The sequence below is a fragment of the Poromitra crassiceps genome, assembly GCF_964638095.1.
Source record: "Poromitra crassiceps genome assembly, chromosome: 6".
Taxonomy (NCBI): Eukaryota; Metazoa; Chordata; class Actinopteri; order Beryciformes; family Melamphaidae; genus Poromitra; species Poromitra crassiceps.
This window is the reverse complement of record NC_139627.1, coordinates 2724846-2744845: the sequence shown is the minus strand read 5'-3', so window position 1 is coordinate 2744845 and position 20000 is coordinate 2724846. Positions and strand designations below refer to the sequence as shown.

General features: G+C 45.7%; 3 protein-coding genes across 3 annotated transcripts in view; 2 read left to right on the top strand and 1 right to left on the bottom strand.

Moving 5' to 3' along the window:
- The window catches only part of celsr3 (cadherin, EGF LAG seven-pass G-type receptor 3), a gene marked incomplete at both ends in the record, with an annotated part of 74279 nt that extends 71211 nt beyond the window's left edge, over positions 1-3068 (top strand). Inside the window, 3 exon segments of the mRNA XM_083639246.1 lie at positions 1-173; positions 922-1945; positions 3041-3068. The exon segment at positions 1-173 is cut by the window's left edge and continues 22 nt beyond it. Coding sequence (XP_083495372.1) covers positions 1-173; positions 922-1945; positions 3041-3068 — 1225 coding nt within the window.
- Positions 3069-7566: 4498 nt separating this feature from the next.
- fsbp (fibrinogen silencer binding protein) lies at positions 7567-12595 on the bottom strand. Its single transcript, XM_083638536.1, has 7 exons — positions 12535-12595; positions 12262-12448; positions 11730-11755; positions 11372-11540; positions 10365-10526; positions 8616-8797; positions 7567-8184 (listed from the first exon to the last, which is right to left on the bottom strand). The coding sequence occupies exons 1-7, from the start codon at positions 12565-12567 to the stop codon at positions 8095-8097; spliced, it is 849 nt and encodes a 282-aa protein (XP_083494662.1). The 5' UTR covers positions 12568-12595; the 3' UTR covers positions 7567-8094.
- A 701-nt stretch (positions 12596-13296) lies between these two features.
- The window catches only part of calcrl2 (calcitonin receptor-like 2), a 27113-nt gene continuing 20409 nt past the window's right edge, over positions 13297-20000 (top strand). Inside the window, exon 1 of the mRNA XM_083638756.1 lies at positions 13297-13367. The gene's annotated coding sequence lies outside the window, so the exon portion shown is untranslated. The remainder of the gene's footprint in view (positions 13368-20000) is intronic.

Genomic DNA, 20000 nt, shown 5'->3' with positions numbered 1-20000 from the left:
GTCCTATTGGCCGGCCTTGGAGGAGTGTGACGCGCACAGCCTTCAGAAGTGGGGCTCAGAGCGCCCCCTGGGGGGCGACTACAACAAGGACGCCGCCAACAACAACCAGCCTGACGCATCGCTGACCAGCGGGGACGAGAACAGCCTCACCCAGCCCAACAGGCACCGCAAAGGTAAGAGGGACACACAGTGTGTGTGTGTGGCTGTCACTTTTTATTTGAAATTCAAATTTAACTTCGAATGTGGGGGAGGAGGGCATGTTCGAATGTATAATTGACCTGTTCGATTATTTTTTTTTATTAACCAAAATTAAGCAAATGCTGCTTGCTGGTAATGTTAATCCCATGTCAGAAAAAGTCTCCAGATTTGTCGCGTTAGTCTCTTCTGAGAAAGATTGTCTCCAGGATCTGAAAAGTTGTCTCGAGTTGGATGCAGCCAAGTTTGTGAGGCAGTGTTGTGACTGTGAGCGTCCAAGCTAACACGTCGGGCCGATGCCCGGTGTCCTGGCCTGCAAAAAAAATAAAATAATAATAATTAATTAACCAAAAAACTTCGAATATATTCGAACAGTTTGCGGGCAATTAAAGTTCGTTCAAACTTTATTTTGGGAAAAAGTGACAGCCCTAACACACACACACACACACACACACACACACACACACACACACACACACACACACACACACACACACACACACACACACACACACATACACACACACAGTCAAAATTGAATGGGCAAGAATGTGTTAAAAACTGCTACAACCCACTGTACTTTATGCATTTTTAATCTGGCTTCAACATTTTATGAAGGTGGTCTCAAATAGTTGTCTTTTTTCACTTGTTCCTCACTCTCTCTCTCACTGCCTCACATCCCACCTATCTCCTCCACCATGCTCCCTCTCTCCTCTCTCCTCCCAGGTATCCTGAAGAATCGTATCGGTTGTCCCCCGGCCCTCCAGGGCCTTGCCACCATGGGCCGGGTCCCCAGCGAGCTCAACTGGTACCGAACCTCCACTCTGGGCCACCGGGGCGTGCCCGCCGCCTCCTACGGCCGCATGTACTCTGGCACGGGCGCGGTCGGCACCGGGACGGGCTCACTGTCCCAGCCGGCCTCCCGCTACTCGTCCCGCGAGCACCTGGACTCTCTGGCCCGGAGGCAGCTCGGGAGGCAGACGGTCGGGGGGTCGAGGGACCGGCTGGACTCCCGGGGCTCCAGGGACAACCTGGACCTCTTACCCAGGAGGAGGGAGCTGGGGCCGGGGCAGGGGGGTGGGCTGGGCGGCCTGGGGGTGGAGCATCAGCGGGTCTCATCCTCCAGGGAGAACTTGGCGGGTTCCAGGGACAGACTGGACTACCAGCACCCGGGCAGCGCCCACGCCTCGCGGGAAGACTTGAGTGGGAACGGGATCGTGGACGGGGGGTACCTCGGGGGATCGAGGTCCCAGCTGAACACGCTGACGCGGCGGCAGGCCTCGTCCCGGGAGAACCTGGTGGGGGCGCTGATGAGCAGCCGGTCCAGAGAGCAGCTGGACATCAACGGGGGCGGGGCGGCTCGGGAGTGGCTGCGCACGTTGCCGCCCCGCCAGCCTTCGCACCCCGACCAGGCGCCCCCCTCCCCCCCGCCCCCGCCCATCTCCGAGGAGCAGGAGCAGCCACCTCCGTCCGCCCGCGCCAGAGGACGGCTGGACTCCGCCCCCCCGTGTAGGTACCCGGGTCAGACCGCCGCCGCCCAGGTCGCCGGTTCGAATGCAAACCCGCTGAGTCGCCAGCCGTCCAGCGAGCACCTGGACATCCTGTCCTCCATCTTGGCCTCGTTCAGTTCGTCCGTCCTGACTCCTCCCCCCGCCGCCTCTAACCCCAACGGCTCCGCCCACGGACCCTCCCCCTCCCCGCCCCGCTCCACCACCTCACACAGCATCTCTGAGGTCTCTCCTGACTCTGAGTAAGTCCCTCCTGTCCTCTAACCTGTCCTCTAACCTGTCCTCCAGCTCTCCAGAGAGTTTCAGGCCCAAATCTGAGAAAATTAGTAATGTGAGATATGATTTCCCCCCACAATTTCAGTATTGTAGGTAGAGATAACAGAGCAACTATCAGAACAGTCATCTTTCTACATTCTCTACCTGTGTTCACTTCTTAAATTAAATACCGGTAATGAAGTCGGACAATTTATGAATTTACTGGGGACCACCTAACCCTCCTCAAGGACCCCCTGGTAGCCCCCGGGACCCCACGTTGAGAACCACTGTCATGTCCTCTCTTCACCTCTTCTGCCCAGCTGTCTTCTTTCCGCTCCTCTCCTCTCTTATCCATTCCCAACTGTTGTGCTGCTTCTGCTTCTTCTCCTCCCTTGAGTCTCTCCATTCCTGCTCTGTCCTTTTCTCTTTGTCGCAGCTTGTCTCCATCTTGTTGTCCAGTTACACTTTACAATAAGACGACATTCATTAAGGGTCAGTACTGACCGTTAATTAACAGGCTTGCTCTAACTTGAACCTGCCTCAACCCAAACACAGAACCTTCTTACTTCAGTGGTTGTCAAAGTGGGGTCTGGGGACACCCAGAGGTCCTTGAGGTGGTTCCAGGGGTCCCCACAAAAAAGGCTAATCATTTATTTTCACTATAATTACATCGATAATTAACACAATGGCAGAATGTCAGAGTATTTTGGTCATGTGTTTCATACACTTTCTGTCATAAAACATCTAAAAGCAAAGATCTTATCAGATGGGGATCCTGGGACAAGATCCTATGGGGATCTGATCTGTGGTCTAATTTGTGTCAGTTCAGGCGTCCTTGATGTGAAAAGTTGGAGAATCCCTGTCTTAGTCGACTGATTATGCATTAACTAACCCTTAATAAATGTACCCTTATTGTAAAGTGTTCCCTGTTGTACTGTTTCATACAATAGGTGGTATAATTTGCTAACTAATTATCTAATTAGTATCTAAGTTATACTAATTATACCTAGTTATCAAACTAATAATTTGATAACTCATCAATTATTTCACTGTTTCCCTTTTCATCCCCTTCTTCCCCACAGAGCCAACAGAAGCGAAGGACAGTCTTGATGACGGCCTCTGTATCCCATAATGCATTGCACATGTGCTCTGCGCACCAGGGACAAGTTGAAAGAACCCTGAACCACTGGAGTGTCCTGGACTCTGGAGGGCTAGAAACAAAGAGAGAAGGAAGGAAAGTAAGGATTAACGAGGAAGATGGGCGGGCGGATTGTATAAAGTGAGTTTTCCCACACAGTCCCACTGGAAATCATTTGTGACGGCTCTTTGGACAGAGTCAACCATCTCTACGACCTGTAGCTCTTTGGACAGAGTCAACCATCTCTACGACCTGCAGCTCTTTGGACAGAGTCAACCATCTCTACGACCTGCGGCTCTTTGGACAGAGTCAACCATCTCTACGACCTGCGGCTCTTTGGACAGAGTCAACCATCTCTACGACCTGCAGCTCTTTGGACAGAGTCAACCATCTCTACGACCTGCAGCTCTTTGGACAGAGTCAACCATCTCTACGACCTGCAGCTCTTTGGACAGAGTCAACCATCTCTACGACCTGCAGCTCTTTGGACAGTCGGCGAGTCAACCATCTCTAGGATCTAAAACACAAACTCCTCAGATGTTCAACACAAACACAAAAATCAGCCCGGATCCAGAAAAGATCCCTCGAAAAGAAAAAGATAAGAAAAAGACAAAAAAAAAAAAAGACTGTAAATAACATTTTTATACATTTTGTATCTTTTTTCATTGGAGATGAAGAAAAAAGTCTCTTGTGATGTTTTTGTTTTGTTTTTGTTTTTGTTTTGACGATTGTGTCCGTGTGAGGTTGTGCGCAGGGTCGGCGTGACTGGAATCTTGTTTGTTGCTGAGGGAGAGATTTCCCCTACAAAAAAAGAAAAGAAAAAAATCTATCAAAAATGTCACTCCCCAAAACCGTTTTTTCCTCCCAAACATTTTCCTCATAGCCATCAACTTTGTGTACAGAGCTTAGCGATAGCAGGGCTCCGGCAATACTATTGGATGTGATTACAGAAAGCGTGACACGTGTTGGAGGGGGAAACAAAAGTGATTGTAAATACAGGAAGGGATGATAAGAAAAGAGATTTGATGGAACTGAATGTGCAGGGAGGAGCTAGGAGGGAGGAGCTAGGAGGGAGGAGCTAGGAGGCGAGAAAGCCGACGTTAAGGAGGGTGACGAGTTGCTGTCAGAGATCTGTCCAGCGCGCACAGCTTTGGCAGGAGATTGTGCTGTTTTGTGATCCAAGTTCTTCTGTATGTGAATGTCATCTATCTGTGTGTTTGTGAACCAGACCATATCGCTTTATTGATATTACAATATCATAGTCCATATCTTACTGGGAATCTGGAGACCTGGCTGGGGGTGAAGCTGTATCTTCTCAGTCTATCCCCTTTTGAGGGTGTCGGTTAGCAGCTGCAGCCGTTTAAATCACTCGCTGCAAAATGTGACAACCTGTCCAGTGATTTTAAACTTTGCAAGCTTATTTTGTCACATCTTAGTCACGTGATCTCACTGTGCCACCAGATCATGTTTCTGTTTTCAATACATGTCACTTGACACATGCCAATAGACTTCTTCCAAATTTGAATCAAGAAACTTTCTCCAAGACAATTTCACTTTTCACCAAGTAGATGACGTGAAACAATTGACATGATCCTGGGCAGAAACAAATGGAAAAAAGAGAAAAACAGTGAAAATGTGTTCCCAAAATAAGCTTGATCAGTCTAGATGCAAGAGAAGACAAAAGGACAATTTGGTCCGTTTGTTGCAGTGTTTTTGCACTTTTCTGCATCACGACTCAACAGATGCCACAGTAAGCAGCCTCATCTCTCTGGCAGTGTCCATTTAGAAAAGAGCAAATCCAAACCAAATGTTCATCCGGTCCAAATGAGTCAGTTACATATAATTCTCTAGTTTTCTGTTCTATATAAACAACTAAAAATTATTATCCAGGGTATGAATGTTTTGTTTTGTTGCTTTTCCACGGTATGAATGTTTGTTTTGTTGCTTGTTTTTCATGATAATCTGTGAATTGGTCGTGCCATGAAAGTGATGCCAAGCTGAAAGATACTTTCTAGAAACAAGACCAGCGTCCAAAATTAACTTTTTTGTCCACCAGCCAAAGGACTAGTGAATGTTCCAGTTTGACCTGCCATTCAATAGATGACCATTGGGGTTTTTTGGCTGGTGAGTGAAGCAAATCTACCAGCCACTTGCCTATTTTACCAGCATTTGGCTGGTGCTCATTTTGGACCCTGAATAAGACCCTAGATCCGTGCCACAACACAAAGCGGCTGTGTTGACTATTTGCAAATGTAAGTGAATGTTTTGACTTGTGTGTAGGAGCCCCGAAAGCAGACCTACATGTCCAGTGGACTGTCTCCCTGAATGTATCAATTCATCTCAGTGTCACATGTCCAGTGGTCCACATGTCCACTCATCTCAGTGTCACATGTCCACTCATCTCAATGTCACATTTCCAGTGGTCCACATGTCCACTCATCTCACGTTATGAGTTATTTCGAATCAAATGGAGCACAATGAGCATTAGGATAAATCACGTGGAGATCAAAGTGCGTCAAAAAGCTGTGACTGAAATGCAACTGCAGGAAAGACGGGATGGCAGTTAGTCAAAAGAGGAGGAAGAGAAAGAGAGAAGTGGGTGGAAATGCAGATGATGGAGAACAAAACAAAAACACACATCTCAGTGAGCGCAAAGTAAACCTCCTCTGAGCGCTGTTGTCATGTCCATGTCATGTTGTCATGGTGTCATGTCCATGTCATGTTGTCATGGTGTCATGTCCATGTCATGTTGTCATGGTGTCATGTCCATGTCATGTTGTCATGGTGTCATGTCCATGTCATGTTGTCATGGTGTCATGTCCATGTCATGTTGTCATGGTGTCATGTCCATGTCATGTTGTCATGGTGTCATGTTGTCATGGTGTCATGTCCATGTCATGTTGTCATGGTGTCATGTCCATGTCATGTTGTCATGGTGTCATGTCCATGTCATGTTGTCATGGTGTCATGTCCATGTCATGTTGTCATGGTGTCATGTCCATGTCATGTTGTCATGGTGTCATGTTGTCATGGTGTCATGTCCATGTCAACCGGTTTGTGACAGTACTGTATTTATTGCCAAAACAACTGACGCGCTCCTCCCTTAAAGGGGCAGTACACGTAAAAAAAAATTATTCCTACAATTCTGTCCCTCTCACAAAATCCCCTTTCATCCAGCTGCTCCAGTTCTGTTTGTCACTGGTCAGTTTGCTTGTACAGACATGAGATTTATTTTATTTATTGATAATTTATTGAGGTTTCATTGGTTATTTACCGTTTTGTTTGTTAACGTGTGTACGAGAGGCTGTTCAAAAAGTGAGCGTATGAATTATTTTGTCCAACTGTTGCTTTTTCTCGTATGTAACGTTTCTGATTCTCCCACTGCGACAAATCCCCTGAAGGACGAGAAAACAAGGGGATATGATACAAATGGCTGTTTACACCTAAAATTAACATCAGAATCAAAAAAAGGTTGCATTTCAACATCAGGACACAGAGCTTCATTCAAACACTGGCATAAATACACTTAACTATTTTTCCTAACCCAACTATGTGGGGAAAATTTGAAAGAAAAATATACATTTCAATCCTATTTTGGTGCATTTACACTTGTGTAGATGTGTTTTTGGAGCCTTATCCAGGCAGGCATTATCTCAATATTTGTGAATTTCTCCACATATGAACCATAATACTGGGTGTAAACGCTGCCGTTTGCTATTGTCTCAACGCAAACATTTTCTCCCCGTTCGCTTTTATAGATCCAAAGCCTCACTTCAACAAGCACAAAATCAGATTTTTGGGGATCGAACTCAGAACCTGGGGACCATGGGAGACGGAAGCTCTAGCAACAAGGCTAAAACCACACCCATGCTGCTAGAGCTCCGCCTCCTATGCTGCTAGAGCTCCGCCTCCCATGCCGGAGGTTCCGAGTTCGATCCCCTGCTGCGGGGGACTACACACAACGCAGGTTACATGTAATGATCATGAGATCAAATGAAGCTTTTGTTTCTTCTGATTTAGTCCAAAGTAAGATCCATACGAGTGAGGGGGGAGGAAACAATGGAGTTGAGACCGAAAAGAAAGAGCGAACAATGACAGGGGAAAAGTTGAATGAGAAGAGAGAGAGCAGAAAGAGGGGGGGATGAGTGGAGTGGAGGGGAGGGAGACTGTCTCTGTTAGTTTGTGCGTTCATTATGGGATGCCTTCCATCCCACCGTCGGCAAGGGGATGCCGGCATGGCAACAGCTGTTACCGCGGAAACAAGAGAAATGTTGGACATTAAAAAAATGACTTATTCCTACAAGACTGTCTGTATTTGTATTTCTGTGTGAGTGAGAGAAGGAGGGTTCACACTGCTGACAGATATTATTGAAATCAAGATGTTCATAACAATTGTTCTCAATTGTTCACAGAATCTACTCGATATCCCCATTTAACCATTTACACCCATCTGTTCCAGAAGTTCTTCAATTCATTTTTAATAGCTTAACTTAGTCACAGGGCCACAAGATATTTTCTACAGTACATGTGCAATACAACATCGGTGATCAATTACTGCAAAATCAGAAATACAAGGTAATAATTTGCATCGTACTGTTGATATCCACTTTAAGTTAACACACACACACACACGAACATACGTGTGTCTGTTGAAAGATTGTACATTAAAGAATGTAATTAGCATAGGTTGCATTAAAATATTACAGTATGTACATACTGTATGTATCATGTATAATTTATAGTAATGATAATATAATAATGGACAGGATACATGGTGTAAATGTATCGATTTAAAATGCCATTCAACAGGAAAAGTAATTTACCTTCTTTGTGTAACAAAAAAGAGCAAACAACAATAATAAGTCCATTAGGTGATATGAAGCAACCAAGAATCCTTCCTCTGCTTTCAAGTACAAAAAACTGTGTATAAAAATAGTAATAGTTCCATGGTATATAGACAAAAGAATATCATAAAAATAGGATTCATATTGAATCAGTTCATCCCGTCTGATGGGAGAGCTTGTCCTCTTCGTCGCCGCTGCTGGAGGAAGAGGGCGCCACCTCTTGGCCCATCTTCTTCAGCTTGGCCTGGTAGTAGGGTTATCAAAAGTATCGATAAGTATCAGTACTAAAAACTTGAAATGGATAAAATACTCATCTGCCAGAGGTATCGATAGTATTGATAAGTATCGATAGTATTGATAAGTATCGATACAGTTTTGCAACAGTATGGATCCCAGCAGTGCTTTCTCTTAATGAAAAATCAAACATAGTACTGATTTACTGATACATAGTAGTACTGATCCATCCCTATTATTGGTGGGTAGAGTATCTGTGGTTTCAACAAGCTCAAAGTGTTTTTTTTGTATTCGTTTTATCGGGCCTAGATTATGGCCAAGCGCGCATCTGTCCGTTCATTTGTCTCCATTTATTTTTATGTCTCTCAATGTGTTGTCGAAAGTGGTGTCGAGTATCGATCGGTACGGAAGTTAGAAATTCAAGTATGGTGACGACCCTACCTGGTAGTAGGTCTTCTTCATCCTGAAGGCCTTCTCCTTCTGCCGGGCTGCTCTCCTCTTCTCCCTCAGCACCTCCTGCTCCCACTCCAGCACCTTCATCCTGCTCTCCCACTCCAGGAGCTTCATCTGCTGCTGCTGGGAGAGAGCGTCAGCCCGCTCCTGCTGCTCCATGCTTTCTACACCTTTCAACATGTCACATTTAAGACTTTTTAACACCTTTTTAAGACCATTATGAATGCAATTTAAACTTACAATCTCAAACATTTCCATTTCGTTCTCTTTGGCGACACGTGGCGACGATGAGTGGTAATTGCAGGTGAGATCCAAATAGTTTTGCATTATGTGACGTTAGTCAGTTTGTTGGGCCAAAGTAGCCACGCGCAATGCTAGTGGAGACTGAGGGCAGCAGACGGCAACAGACTCAACAAACTGATCCACAAGGCCAGGGACGTTGTGGGGATGGAGTTGGGCTGTCTGACAGCAGTGTCAGAGAGTATGGTGTCCCAAGTTACGTTCCATCATGGACAACGTCTTATGTCTCCCACCCACTCCATGACGAGCTGGTCCAACACAGGAGCACGTTCAGTGCAAGACTGGTTCCACCCAGATGCACCACAGAGCGCCACAAGAAGTAATTCCTGCCTGTGTCCATCAAACTCTTTAACTCCTCCCTCAGAGCATCAGACACTCTGACGCTGGGGACATACCAGACGCGAAACTTGCGCGCATGCGCCGCGCAGCACACCTCCGCGCAGAAGTCGCTCAAAGTGTCCACACAGAGAGCGCAGCTCACTTTGCGCGCTCTGCTCGTCCGCTATATATTTTGCCCCAGATCTCCTGTTTTCGTTATCATGGCCAAGTAAATGACGACATAAATATCTAAAGTAATATGTTTGGGATAACAGTTAATGGCTACCTTCATTATAAAATGCAATTGCATCATATTTGTCTGTTCTCCTCCCGTTTTCCCAGTGCGTGCTGTTGTAGAGAGAAGGCGAGTCCTAGCTCTCTACTTGTTGCTCCGCAGGCAACGAGCCCCTAGAAGCCGCTCCCCCTCTCCCACTGCTCTTTCTGTCTTTTCACACTTCCAAAGGGGCAATCAACAACGTAAATAAACATTATTTTACTTTGAAATTGGTTTTATTTGACGAATGTCTGGTTTCGGAGTTCCTGTCTGCCCTTATCTGATCTGTTCAGCTTGACAGAGTCGCTCACGGGCGCAGACGGCCGCACAGGAAAATAGAACTCCAGGCTGACCTGAACGGCCCTGAGCGGGCGCTGAGCTGAGCTGAGCGGTGTGCTGCACGCAATTCAGTGTGGACTGACAGATCTGTTAACATGGTGTCCTAATGAAAACTGGCTGCGCACAAGGTCGCAAATGGTCGCGCCGCGAAGCTTACGTGCAGGAGACGCGTGCGGTGTGTTTTCACCGTGAGTCTGAGTCTGGGTTCGGCATTTTCACATATTTTAACGGCCCGGGCAGTGCAGACTGGCTCCATTGACGGGTTCTGTTGGTGTGGGCATTTAAAAAAGCCTGACCTGCGCATCACTACTACTTGGGAATGAGAACCGTGTTTACTCAATCCAACCTCCAGAACCACTCACATCACCTTCAATTTCATAATTTCAAAATCATATTTAAAACAGAAGTAAACCCCAAAATCTCAGTTTAACTCCGCTCAATGCATATTTTTTAAAACATTTTAAGGCCTAAAATTCAGATGATTGGACTTTAGACTTGTTACGGACCTGCAGAAACCCGGTGCTCCAGAGCCTCGGCCCTCTGGTGCTGCTGCTCCAGTCGCGACAGGTCCACAGCAGCTTTGGGGCGGGGTGGCCTGGGGCTCACCTCCTCTGTCCTGCGGCCCAATATGGACGGGTGGAGGCGCTTGTTTATGACCTTGGCAGTGCCTGGGGGGGGGGGGGTCAGAGGTCAAAAATCAGCTAAATTAAAGGCAGAAATTAGAGGATAAAAGCAATTTTATGCATTCATCCAAATGCATTCAACACACACACACAACTCCCCGACTGACATCACTTCCGTCACAAATTTTGCTCGAGTGACATCACTGATGACATCAGTCGAGCAATTGCGTGACATCACTTCCAGTTGAGTGACATCACTCACACGAGATGGATTCGCCCAGGTGACTTTTCACACCTGCCTAACCCTAACCCCTTCCAGGTGACTCCATCTCAGGTGAACTCTCGTGCTCGTACACATAAAGCCACGCCTAGAAGCGGTAGCACCGCTTATATTATTTAATTTTTTTACTGTAGTTTTCAAATTTTCATCCACTGTTCTCAGGTGGGACATGGCCCAAAATGATCAGTGTAAGCAGAGTATTATTCACTATAAGCAAATTATTTAAACAGCATGTGTATAGGAATAATTCGGGACGAAGCTTCCTGATCAATATAAGCGGCTGATCATTATAACCGTGATCACTATATGCAGATTCCACTGTATATTCATTAACAAATACAGAGTTCCTCATCAGATAACTTATGTGCAATCTTGTTTCAGATGGTGTTAATGCCTACTGGAATTTAATTCAAGACCAATTTAAAAACCAAAACACAGAAACAAAACTGGCAAAACCAGCAAGTTGTAAAACCATAAATGAAAGCAATATGATGCATTTTGTACTACAAACTCTTGGCCAGAGCCACCCGTGTAGAGAGTTGCATCAAACAGTATTTTATGCAGAATTGTAACAACTGTAATATTTGCTCATACTTTTAGATCACTGTACCTGGTGAGGTGATGTAGGTGGTTGGAAATTCAACTTCCTGGAATTCTGCATTGTGGGAAATGGAGTTTGCGCTGGGGCTGTGCTGTAATTCTGACCATGCATTGCCTGTGGTTCTGTCCAGGGAGTCGCGCTGCAGGCAGAAGGCCACATGCTCCTTACGGTCTTCATTCTGACAAGTAGAGAATACAATTTAAAGGGATTATTTCATGTTGATGCCACAAATATTAACTGTTCCAGCTAACAGTGTTGCTCCTTCTTTCATTTAATTATGCTATTGCTAAATTATATTTCTAATATTAATGTAAATCCAAACTAACTGATTGGATCCAGTCTGCAATTAAGACTTCAAAATATTTACCATATTTATACTGCCGTCTCCATTCTCTGGAAATTATGATCAAGACATGAGAGAGAGAGAGAGAGGGGGAGAGAGGATGGAAGGTAAATGTGTAACGAAAATAAGTAGTGAGTGCCACCTGCTGGTGGAAGTAGGTACACCACCAACAAACACAAGCACGCACACACACACACACACACCATTTGATGGATACTTTCATCCACATAGCGTTATTTATACACTGTTGAAATGTATGTTGCGCTGTTGCCTTCTGCTGACATCACGTTATATAACGTTAAATAAACAAACTGCTGCTACTGCCACAACAACAACAACAACAACAACAACAACAACAACAACAACAACAACAACAAGGCACAAAGTTCAACAAACCAGTGAATTAGCAGACACATATCACGACATGCATTCACATGCCAACACTCTTTGTTTGCAGCCCTTTCCCAGGAAGCTAACAGCTGTGTATGTTGAACCCAGGATGCTAACAGCTGTGTATGTTGAAGCTAACAGCTGTGTATGTTGAAGCTAAGCTAACCTTGCGCTAACGTGAGCCTGCGCACCGCAGCTTTGTGGTGCGCTCCAGCGGCGTGGCTGGTGAGCGCTGCCTCGCCCATGGTCTGCAGCTTGATGAGTTTACAGCAGGCTCTGCAGCGGGCCAGGTGGATGTCCTGGAGGTCCCGCAGCAGCCAGTCCTTGTAGATCACCTTGTTGAGCCAGGCGTCCTGAAACTTACATCCAGGCATCTTTTAGCTCGTTTAGCTGCGTGAAGTTAGCTTTTGGACGGATAGCTAGCAAGACAGAGGCGTACCTTGTAGCAGCAGGGGGCGTACCTTGAAGTCATGCATGTGGATCAGATGTGGATGTGTTCACCATTTAATATAGCGTTTAGTGGTGTTCACAGCAGAGACACAGGGGAAGAGAGAGAGAGAGAGCTTGCTTGGCTCAGCCCTAGACGCCGGAACCGGAATATGTCAACCGGATACGTGTCACATTCTTTATCGTTCCCCCGTTGAAACGGCGACTGGACGTGACGCCGATTCGAGTTGTGTAGGCTAACCAACTAGTGGCGGCGATGCCATATTGCACAAACGTTTTGTTTTAAAACATTTATGTAACTTTTTTGTCACCTCGTGTTAACAGGCGCTACACGGAAGATGTTTATGGCGCGCACGTATCCGGTAACCGGATTCTGGTTCCTCCCATTGCGCATTGGTCACACCCCCAGGTCCAGAAACCTCACTAACGGCTCCAGACTTTAGAGAGAGCTCAGTGTTCACAGCAGAGAGAGAGAGAGAGAGAGAGAGAGAGAGAGAGCTTGGTTCAGTGTTCACAGCACAGAGAGAGAGAGAGAGAGAGAGAGAATGAGAGAGCGAGCTTGGCTCAGTGTTCTCAGCACAGCGAGAGAGAGAGAGAGAGAGAGAGAGAGAGAGAGAGAGAGAGAGAGAGAGAGAGAGAGAGAGAAAATGAGAGAGCGAGCTTGGCTCAGTGTTCACACCACAGAGAGAGAGAAAGAGAAAATGAGAGAGAGAGCTTGGCTCAGTGTTCACAGCAGAGAGAGAGCAGCATGAGACGGCGGGCTGACTGAGTGGAACATGCAAGCAAAGAGATACTGACTGACAGCTAATCCAGAGAGGAACCAAGGTAGGAGACGATTTTCAGCTTCTCTATCCTTTCAGCTGCACTGCTTTAGAATGGAGTTAATGAGTCAATTAGTGAGGAGGTAACTTACAGGCTAACACTTTGAAAAAGAACTCAAGCCAAAAAGGAAGGATAATAATAGCATACATATTTCACAGCCAAATTAAAACTCCCCATATGATCATCATATAGGAATGTTAGTGTGATAACATAGGACAATTAAAAACAACATTAATGTTAGGCTACTAATAAATTCACGATTTAGTATACCTTATTATCATAAACAGACTGGTGGAAGAAGTAGGCTACTCAGATCGTTTAGGGCGGCTATAAGTAAAAGTAGCCTACTTTAAGTCAAAGTAGAAAAGTATTAATTACGTTATGTGTATAGCCCTTTATCACACAATATGTCTCAAATGGCTTTATTAGCATCAAATGCCTACTTAAATAGGTAAAAGTAGTCATTATGCAGAATGGCCCATTTCAGAAACATATATCATGTTATTGGACTATAATTATTTATTGATGGATAACTTTAATGTTGCAGCTGGTAAAGGTGGAGCGAATTGTAATTAGGGCTGCTTTATATGCTGTATAGCTACTGTTGGATAGCTTAACCTATACAAATATATCATCATTTATTAGTTGATTTATAGTTTGTATTAATAATCTCAATCTGCAAAGTAACTTCAGTTGTCAAATAAATGTAGTGGAGTAGAAAGTAGCCTATAATATTTCCCTCTGAAATGTAGTGGAGGGGCAGAAGTATAAAGTAGCTTGAAATGGTAATATTCAAGTAAAGTACACATAGGCTACCTCTAAATTGTACTGAAGTACAGTACTTTAGTAAATGTAGCCTGCTTACTGTAGTTACATTCCACCACTGTATTATAGTCGTACCATAGGAGATTAAAAAACACCACAAATGTCCTTATTAGAGCACTGCAGATGCACTATGAGTCCCTGGGAATGGGAGGAATATTGCTGTGATTTCTGTTGGTTTAAACTTTAAAGCATGTGCTGTATCAGTGAGTGATGATGAGTGATGAGCCTCTCCCAGCAGGCCTCACCTGACCTGTTGCCTGCTTTCACAGTCGTTATTCTAAGCAGTGGAAGTTGTCAACAGAACAGAATAGAACTTGACTTCCGTTCTGAATCGATTGTGCAGAATGTACAGAATCCTTGATCTTTGTAGAGAATCAGTGAAGGTCCGAGCTCCTCATGTGAGAGATGTTTGCAATAGTTTTGAAACACGACAGATGGTGGATATTTCCCTCGGTCAGCACTGTAAACAAAAGGGAACATATAAGTCAACATGCAATATCGCAGGATAGAATGTTCAGCTGGAAAAACAAAGATCTCCAAATGATAAGGAACGGCCATGGAAAAAGACTGTCGATTTATTATAGCCGCAACATGCTGCTAATGTACTACCACTCTTGTTTGACTTGTGTCTTTCTGGCCATCCACAACTGGCTGACATTGACTGTTAGCTGATATTTACTGCCTGGCTTCCTCCCATTCAGCGGAGCCAGCTCAGCCATGCACACTCATCTGTCACGCCAACTCTACAGTCAGGAGTCACTAGAAACGTAGAAGATATGTGAAAGGAATTCACACACACGTCTGATCAAATACAAAATGACAGATTGATTTTTGTCTCCATTTTGAAACCATTTCAAATGAGGAACAAGAAAGGAAAAAATAATGTAATCTGGAATTCAGCTTCCTTGCTTCATTTGCAACATCTCAACTGTAAAGACTTCCATGATAGTCTTTCTTGATAGTCTTTCTTTATAGTCTTTCTTTATAGTCTTTTATGTGCAGTGTTTCCATGTTCTTTTGGAGCAGAATTTGCATTTCTCCTGGGTGATTTTCATCCACTTTTGCATGCACAGTCCACACAGGAATCAGCAGTAAACAGTGCAGATATGCAGGTGAATTCATGCACAGACCACAGAGGAATCAGCAGTAAACAGTGCAGAGAATGCAGGTGAATTCATGCACAGTCCACACAGGAATCAGCAGTAAACAGTGCAGAGATCAAGTCAGAGGTCAAGTGTGTGTGTGTGTTTGTGTCAAGGTGTTTCATACCTACCGTTTTGAGGTGGAAAAGCAGGAAGTAAAACAGGTGTAACCAATAACATTAATGAGGGCCCTGTCACTGGAACAGCTAAATGGGATGGAACCATCATTCATGGCATTGGTTATACCTGCTTTATACCTGGCTCAGTGGTTAGCACTGTTGCCTCACAGGAAGAAGGTCCCGGGTTCGAACCCCGGTCCGTCCCAGGTCCTTTCTGTGTGGAGTTTGCATGTTCTCCCCGTGTTCGTGTGGGTTTCCTCCGGATGCTCCGGTTTCCTCCCACCACCAAAAAACATGTACGTTAGGGTTAATACTCCTGTCAGTGCCCCTGAGCAAGGCACTGGCAAAAGAACTGGAGTTGATCCCCGGGCGCTGCACTGCGGCGGCCCACTGTTCCTAGTTCTAGGAAGGTTCCTAGTAGAGGATGGGTCAAATGCAGAGGTTGAATTTCCCCATGGGGATAAATAAAGGATAGCTTAACTTTACTTACTGCTTTAACACTTCAAAACGGTTGCTTTGGAAAGAGTCAATTGGCTAAAAGGTGACGGCTGGGGGGGGGACTGCCCCTGCCCCCTGCATCTTGGAAATTTGCATAATGTGGCCGCAGCTATTGCACATTTTCACTTGTTTCTCTATTTATTCTCCAACTTTGTCCTTCCTTTGGAGGCCCAGTATCTTCTACTGTGTGCCATGGAAACTAGACACAGACATGATCTACTACTGTGTGCCATGGAAACTACACACAGACATGATCTTCTACTGTGTGCCATGGAAACTAGACACAGACATGATCTACTGTGTGCCATGGAAACTACACACAGACATGATCTTCTACTGTGTGCCATGGAAACTAGACACAGACATGATCTACTGTGTGCCATGGAAACTACACACAGACATGATCTTCTACTGTGTGCCATGGAAACTAGACACAGACATGATCTACTGTGTGCCATGGAAACTACACACAGACATGATCTACTGTGTGCCATGGAAACTAGACACAGACATGATCTACTGTGTGCCATGGAAACTAGACACAGACATGATCTCTACTGTGTGCCATGGAAACTACACACAGACATGATCTACTGTGTGCCATGGAAACTACACACAGACATGATCTTCTACTGTGTGCCATGGAAACTAGACACAGACATGATCTACTGTGTGCCATGGAAACTACACACAGACATGATCTACTGTGTGCCATGGAAACTAGACACAGACATGATCTACTGTGTGCCATGGAAACTAGACACAGACATGATCTCTACTGTGTGCCATGGAAACTAGACACAGACATGATCTTCTACTGTGTGCCATGGAAACTAGACACAGACATGATCTTCTACTGTGTGCCATGGAAACTAGACACAGACATGATCTCTACTGTGTGACATGGAAACTAGACACAGACATGATCTTCTACTGTGTGCCATGGAAACTACACACAGACATGATCTACTGTGTGCCATGGAAACTAGACACAGACATGATCTACTGTGTGCCATGGAAACTACACACAGACATGATCTACTGTGTGCCATGGAAACTAGACACAGACATGATCTACTGTGTGCCATGGAAACTAGACACAGACATGATCTCTACTGTGTGCCATGGAAACTAGACACAGACATGATCTTCTACTGTGTGCCATGGAAACTAGACACAGACATGATCTTCTACTGTGTGCCATGGAAACTAGACACAGACATGATCTCTACTGTGTGACATGGAAACTAGACACAGACATGATCTTCTACTGTGTGCCATGGAAACTAGACACAGACATGATCTTCTACTGTGTGCCATGGAAACTAGACACAGACATGATCTACTGTGTGCCACGGAAACTAGACACAGACATGATCTTCTACTGTGTGACATGGAAACTAGACACAGACATGATCTTCTACTGTGTGCCATGGAAACTAGACACAGACATGATCTTCTACTGTGTGCCATGGAAACTAGACACAGACATGATCTTCTACTGTGTGCCATGGAAACTAGACACAGACATGATCTTCTACTGTGTGCCATGGAAACTAGACACAGACATGATCTTCTACTGTGTGCCATGGAAACTAGACACAGACATGATCTACTGTGTGCCACGGAAACTAGACACAGACATGATCTTCTACTGTGTGACATGGAAACTAGACACAGACATGATCTTCTACTGTGTGCCATGGAAACTAGACACAGACATGATCTTCTACTGTGTGACATGGAAACTAGACACAGACATGATCTTCTACTGTGTGCCATGGAAACTAGACACAGACATGATCTTCTACTGTGTGCCATGGAAACTAGACACAGACATGATCTACTACTGTGTGCCATGGAAACTAGACACAGACATGATCTTCTGCTGTGTGACATGGAAACTAGACACAGACATGATCTTCTAGTGTGTGCCATGGAAACTAGACACAGACATGATCTACTGTGTGCCATGGAAACTAGACACAGACATGATCTACTACTGTGTGTCATAGAAACTAGACACAGACATGATCTACTGTGTGCCATGGAAACTAGACACAGACATGATCTTCTACTGTGTGCCATGGAAACTAGACACAGACATGATCTACTGTGTGCCATGGAAACTAGACACAGACATGATCTTCTACTGTGTGCCATGGAAACTAGACACAGACATGATCTACTGTGTGCCATGGAAACTAGACACAGACATGATCTACTGTGTGCCATGGAAACTAGACACAGACATGATCTTCTACTGTGTGCCATGGAAACTAGACACAGACATGATCTACTGTGTGCCATGGAAACTAGACACAGACATGATCTTCTACTGTGGGCCATGGAAACTAGACACAGACATGATCTACTACTGTGTGCCATGGAAACTAGACACAGACATGATCTACTGTGTGCCATGGAAACTAGACACAGACATGATCTTCTACTGTGGGCCATGGAAACTAGACACAGACATGATCTACTACTGTGTGCCATGGAAACTAGACACAGACATGATCTACTGTGTGCCATGGAAACTAGACACAGACATGATCTACTACTGTGTGCCATGGAAACTAGACACAGACATGATCTACTGTGTGCCATGGAAACTAGACACAGACATGATCTACTGTGTGCCATGGAAACTAGACACAGACATGATCTACTGTGGGCCATGGAAACTAGACACAGACAAAAGACAATGTTTAGAAAGCACAATGATAAAACCATGTGCCTGGCCTGCATCTGCCACGCTTTGTCCTTTCATCAGAGCAGGCAGGGTATGCCCATTTGCTGTGTGTGTGTGTGTGTGTGTGTGTGTGTGAGAATGTGTGTGTGTGTGTGTCTGTGTGTGTGCGTCTATCTATAATTTGCCCCGTTGGAGTGGGGGTCTTCCAGGAATACCCCTCACCTCCCTCCCTCCCTCCCTCCCAGCACAACCAAGTTCTAATCTTCCTGAATCTCTCGCTTCAGAAACTGATCTGGGACCAGCCTCTCACTATTATTATGAATACCGCCGTACAAAGTCTCACAGTTTCTGTTCTGACCCTGGATCTGCCCTTGGGAAAAACGCCCCCCCCCCCCCCCCGCCACTCCCCTTACAGCATCCCAGTGTTTCTTTAGCTGGAACAGGCTGCTCTTGCCAAGCAGCTGTCAGTGTATTTATAGGTGTTTTGCCTGCTACTTTTAGTCACGACCCCCGTTCCACGTTCATAACACGACAACCCCCATGTCCCCCGAAAGAGTTACGGGCTTAATATAGGCTGAGCGGAAGATGGCCGACACACCAGGCCATCCTCACGAGGAAAACGACAACACCGGTCCATTTTCAAGGTGGTTAAAACTAAGTACCGATGTTTTACGAATGTGACCTCTTGCGGTCATGGGAGTAAATGCATGCATGCAGTGCACATGCTAGACTCAGGAGCTGTAACCAGGAAGTAGCGTCGTAGTGGTTTTTAAACGTAACGACAGTCTGATATTGAAAATATGCTTGCTGACACGTAAGGGCGAAAAGGTGGGATCGGCGGATGCGGGTAACTTCCTCGTCTTTCAACCGAGAGGACCGGGGGTTCGCCTCCCAATGTGTCCCGCTTTTAATCATAACCCAAACTATAACCCTTAACCTTAACCTACTTGTTTTAGTTGCTTAACCTTAACCAAGTTGTTTAAGTTGCCTGAACATAACTGAAGTTGTTGAAGTTGCCTGAACATACGGCGTCAATCCCACCAAGCCCGTTTTACGAGCCTGCGTGCACCCGCTGCATCGATCCGCTAGCACCGAGCCTCCCCCGCTGTCACCACCGGGCCATCCTGCCCGCGTCCTGCCCGCGTCCTGCCCGCGTCCTGCCCGCATCCTGCCCGCATCCTGCCCGCGTCCTGCACGCGTCCTGCACGCGTCCTGCACGCGTCCTGCCCGCGTCCTGCCCGCGTCCTGCCCGCATCCTGCACGCGTCCTGCACGCGTCCTGCACGCGTCCTGCCCGCGTCCTGCCCGCATCCTGCCCGCATCCTGCCCGCGTCCTGCACGCGTCCTGCACGCGT

Excerpts from the sequence above, each read along its gene's own strand:
- fsbp (XM_083638536.1), bottom strand. The coding sequence starts at position 12,567 with ATGACTTCAAGGTACGCCCCCTGCTGCTACAAG. Across the intron at positions 8,798-10,364 it reads GGAGCACCGGGTTTCTGCAG|GTGTAGAAAGCATGGAGCAG; the intron begins GTCCGTAACAAG and ends ACATGTTGAAAG. Across the intron at positions 8,185-8,615 it reads TGAAGAAGACCTACTACCAG|GCCAAGCTGAAGAAGATGGG; the intron begins GTAGGGTCGTCA and ends CCCTACTACCAG.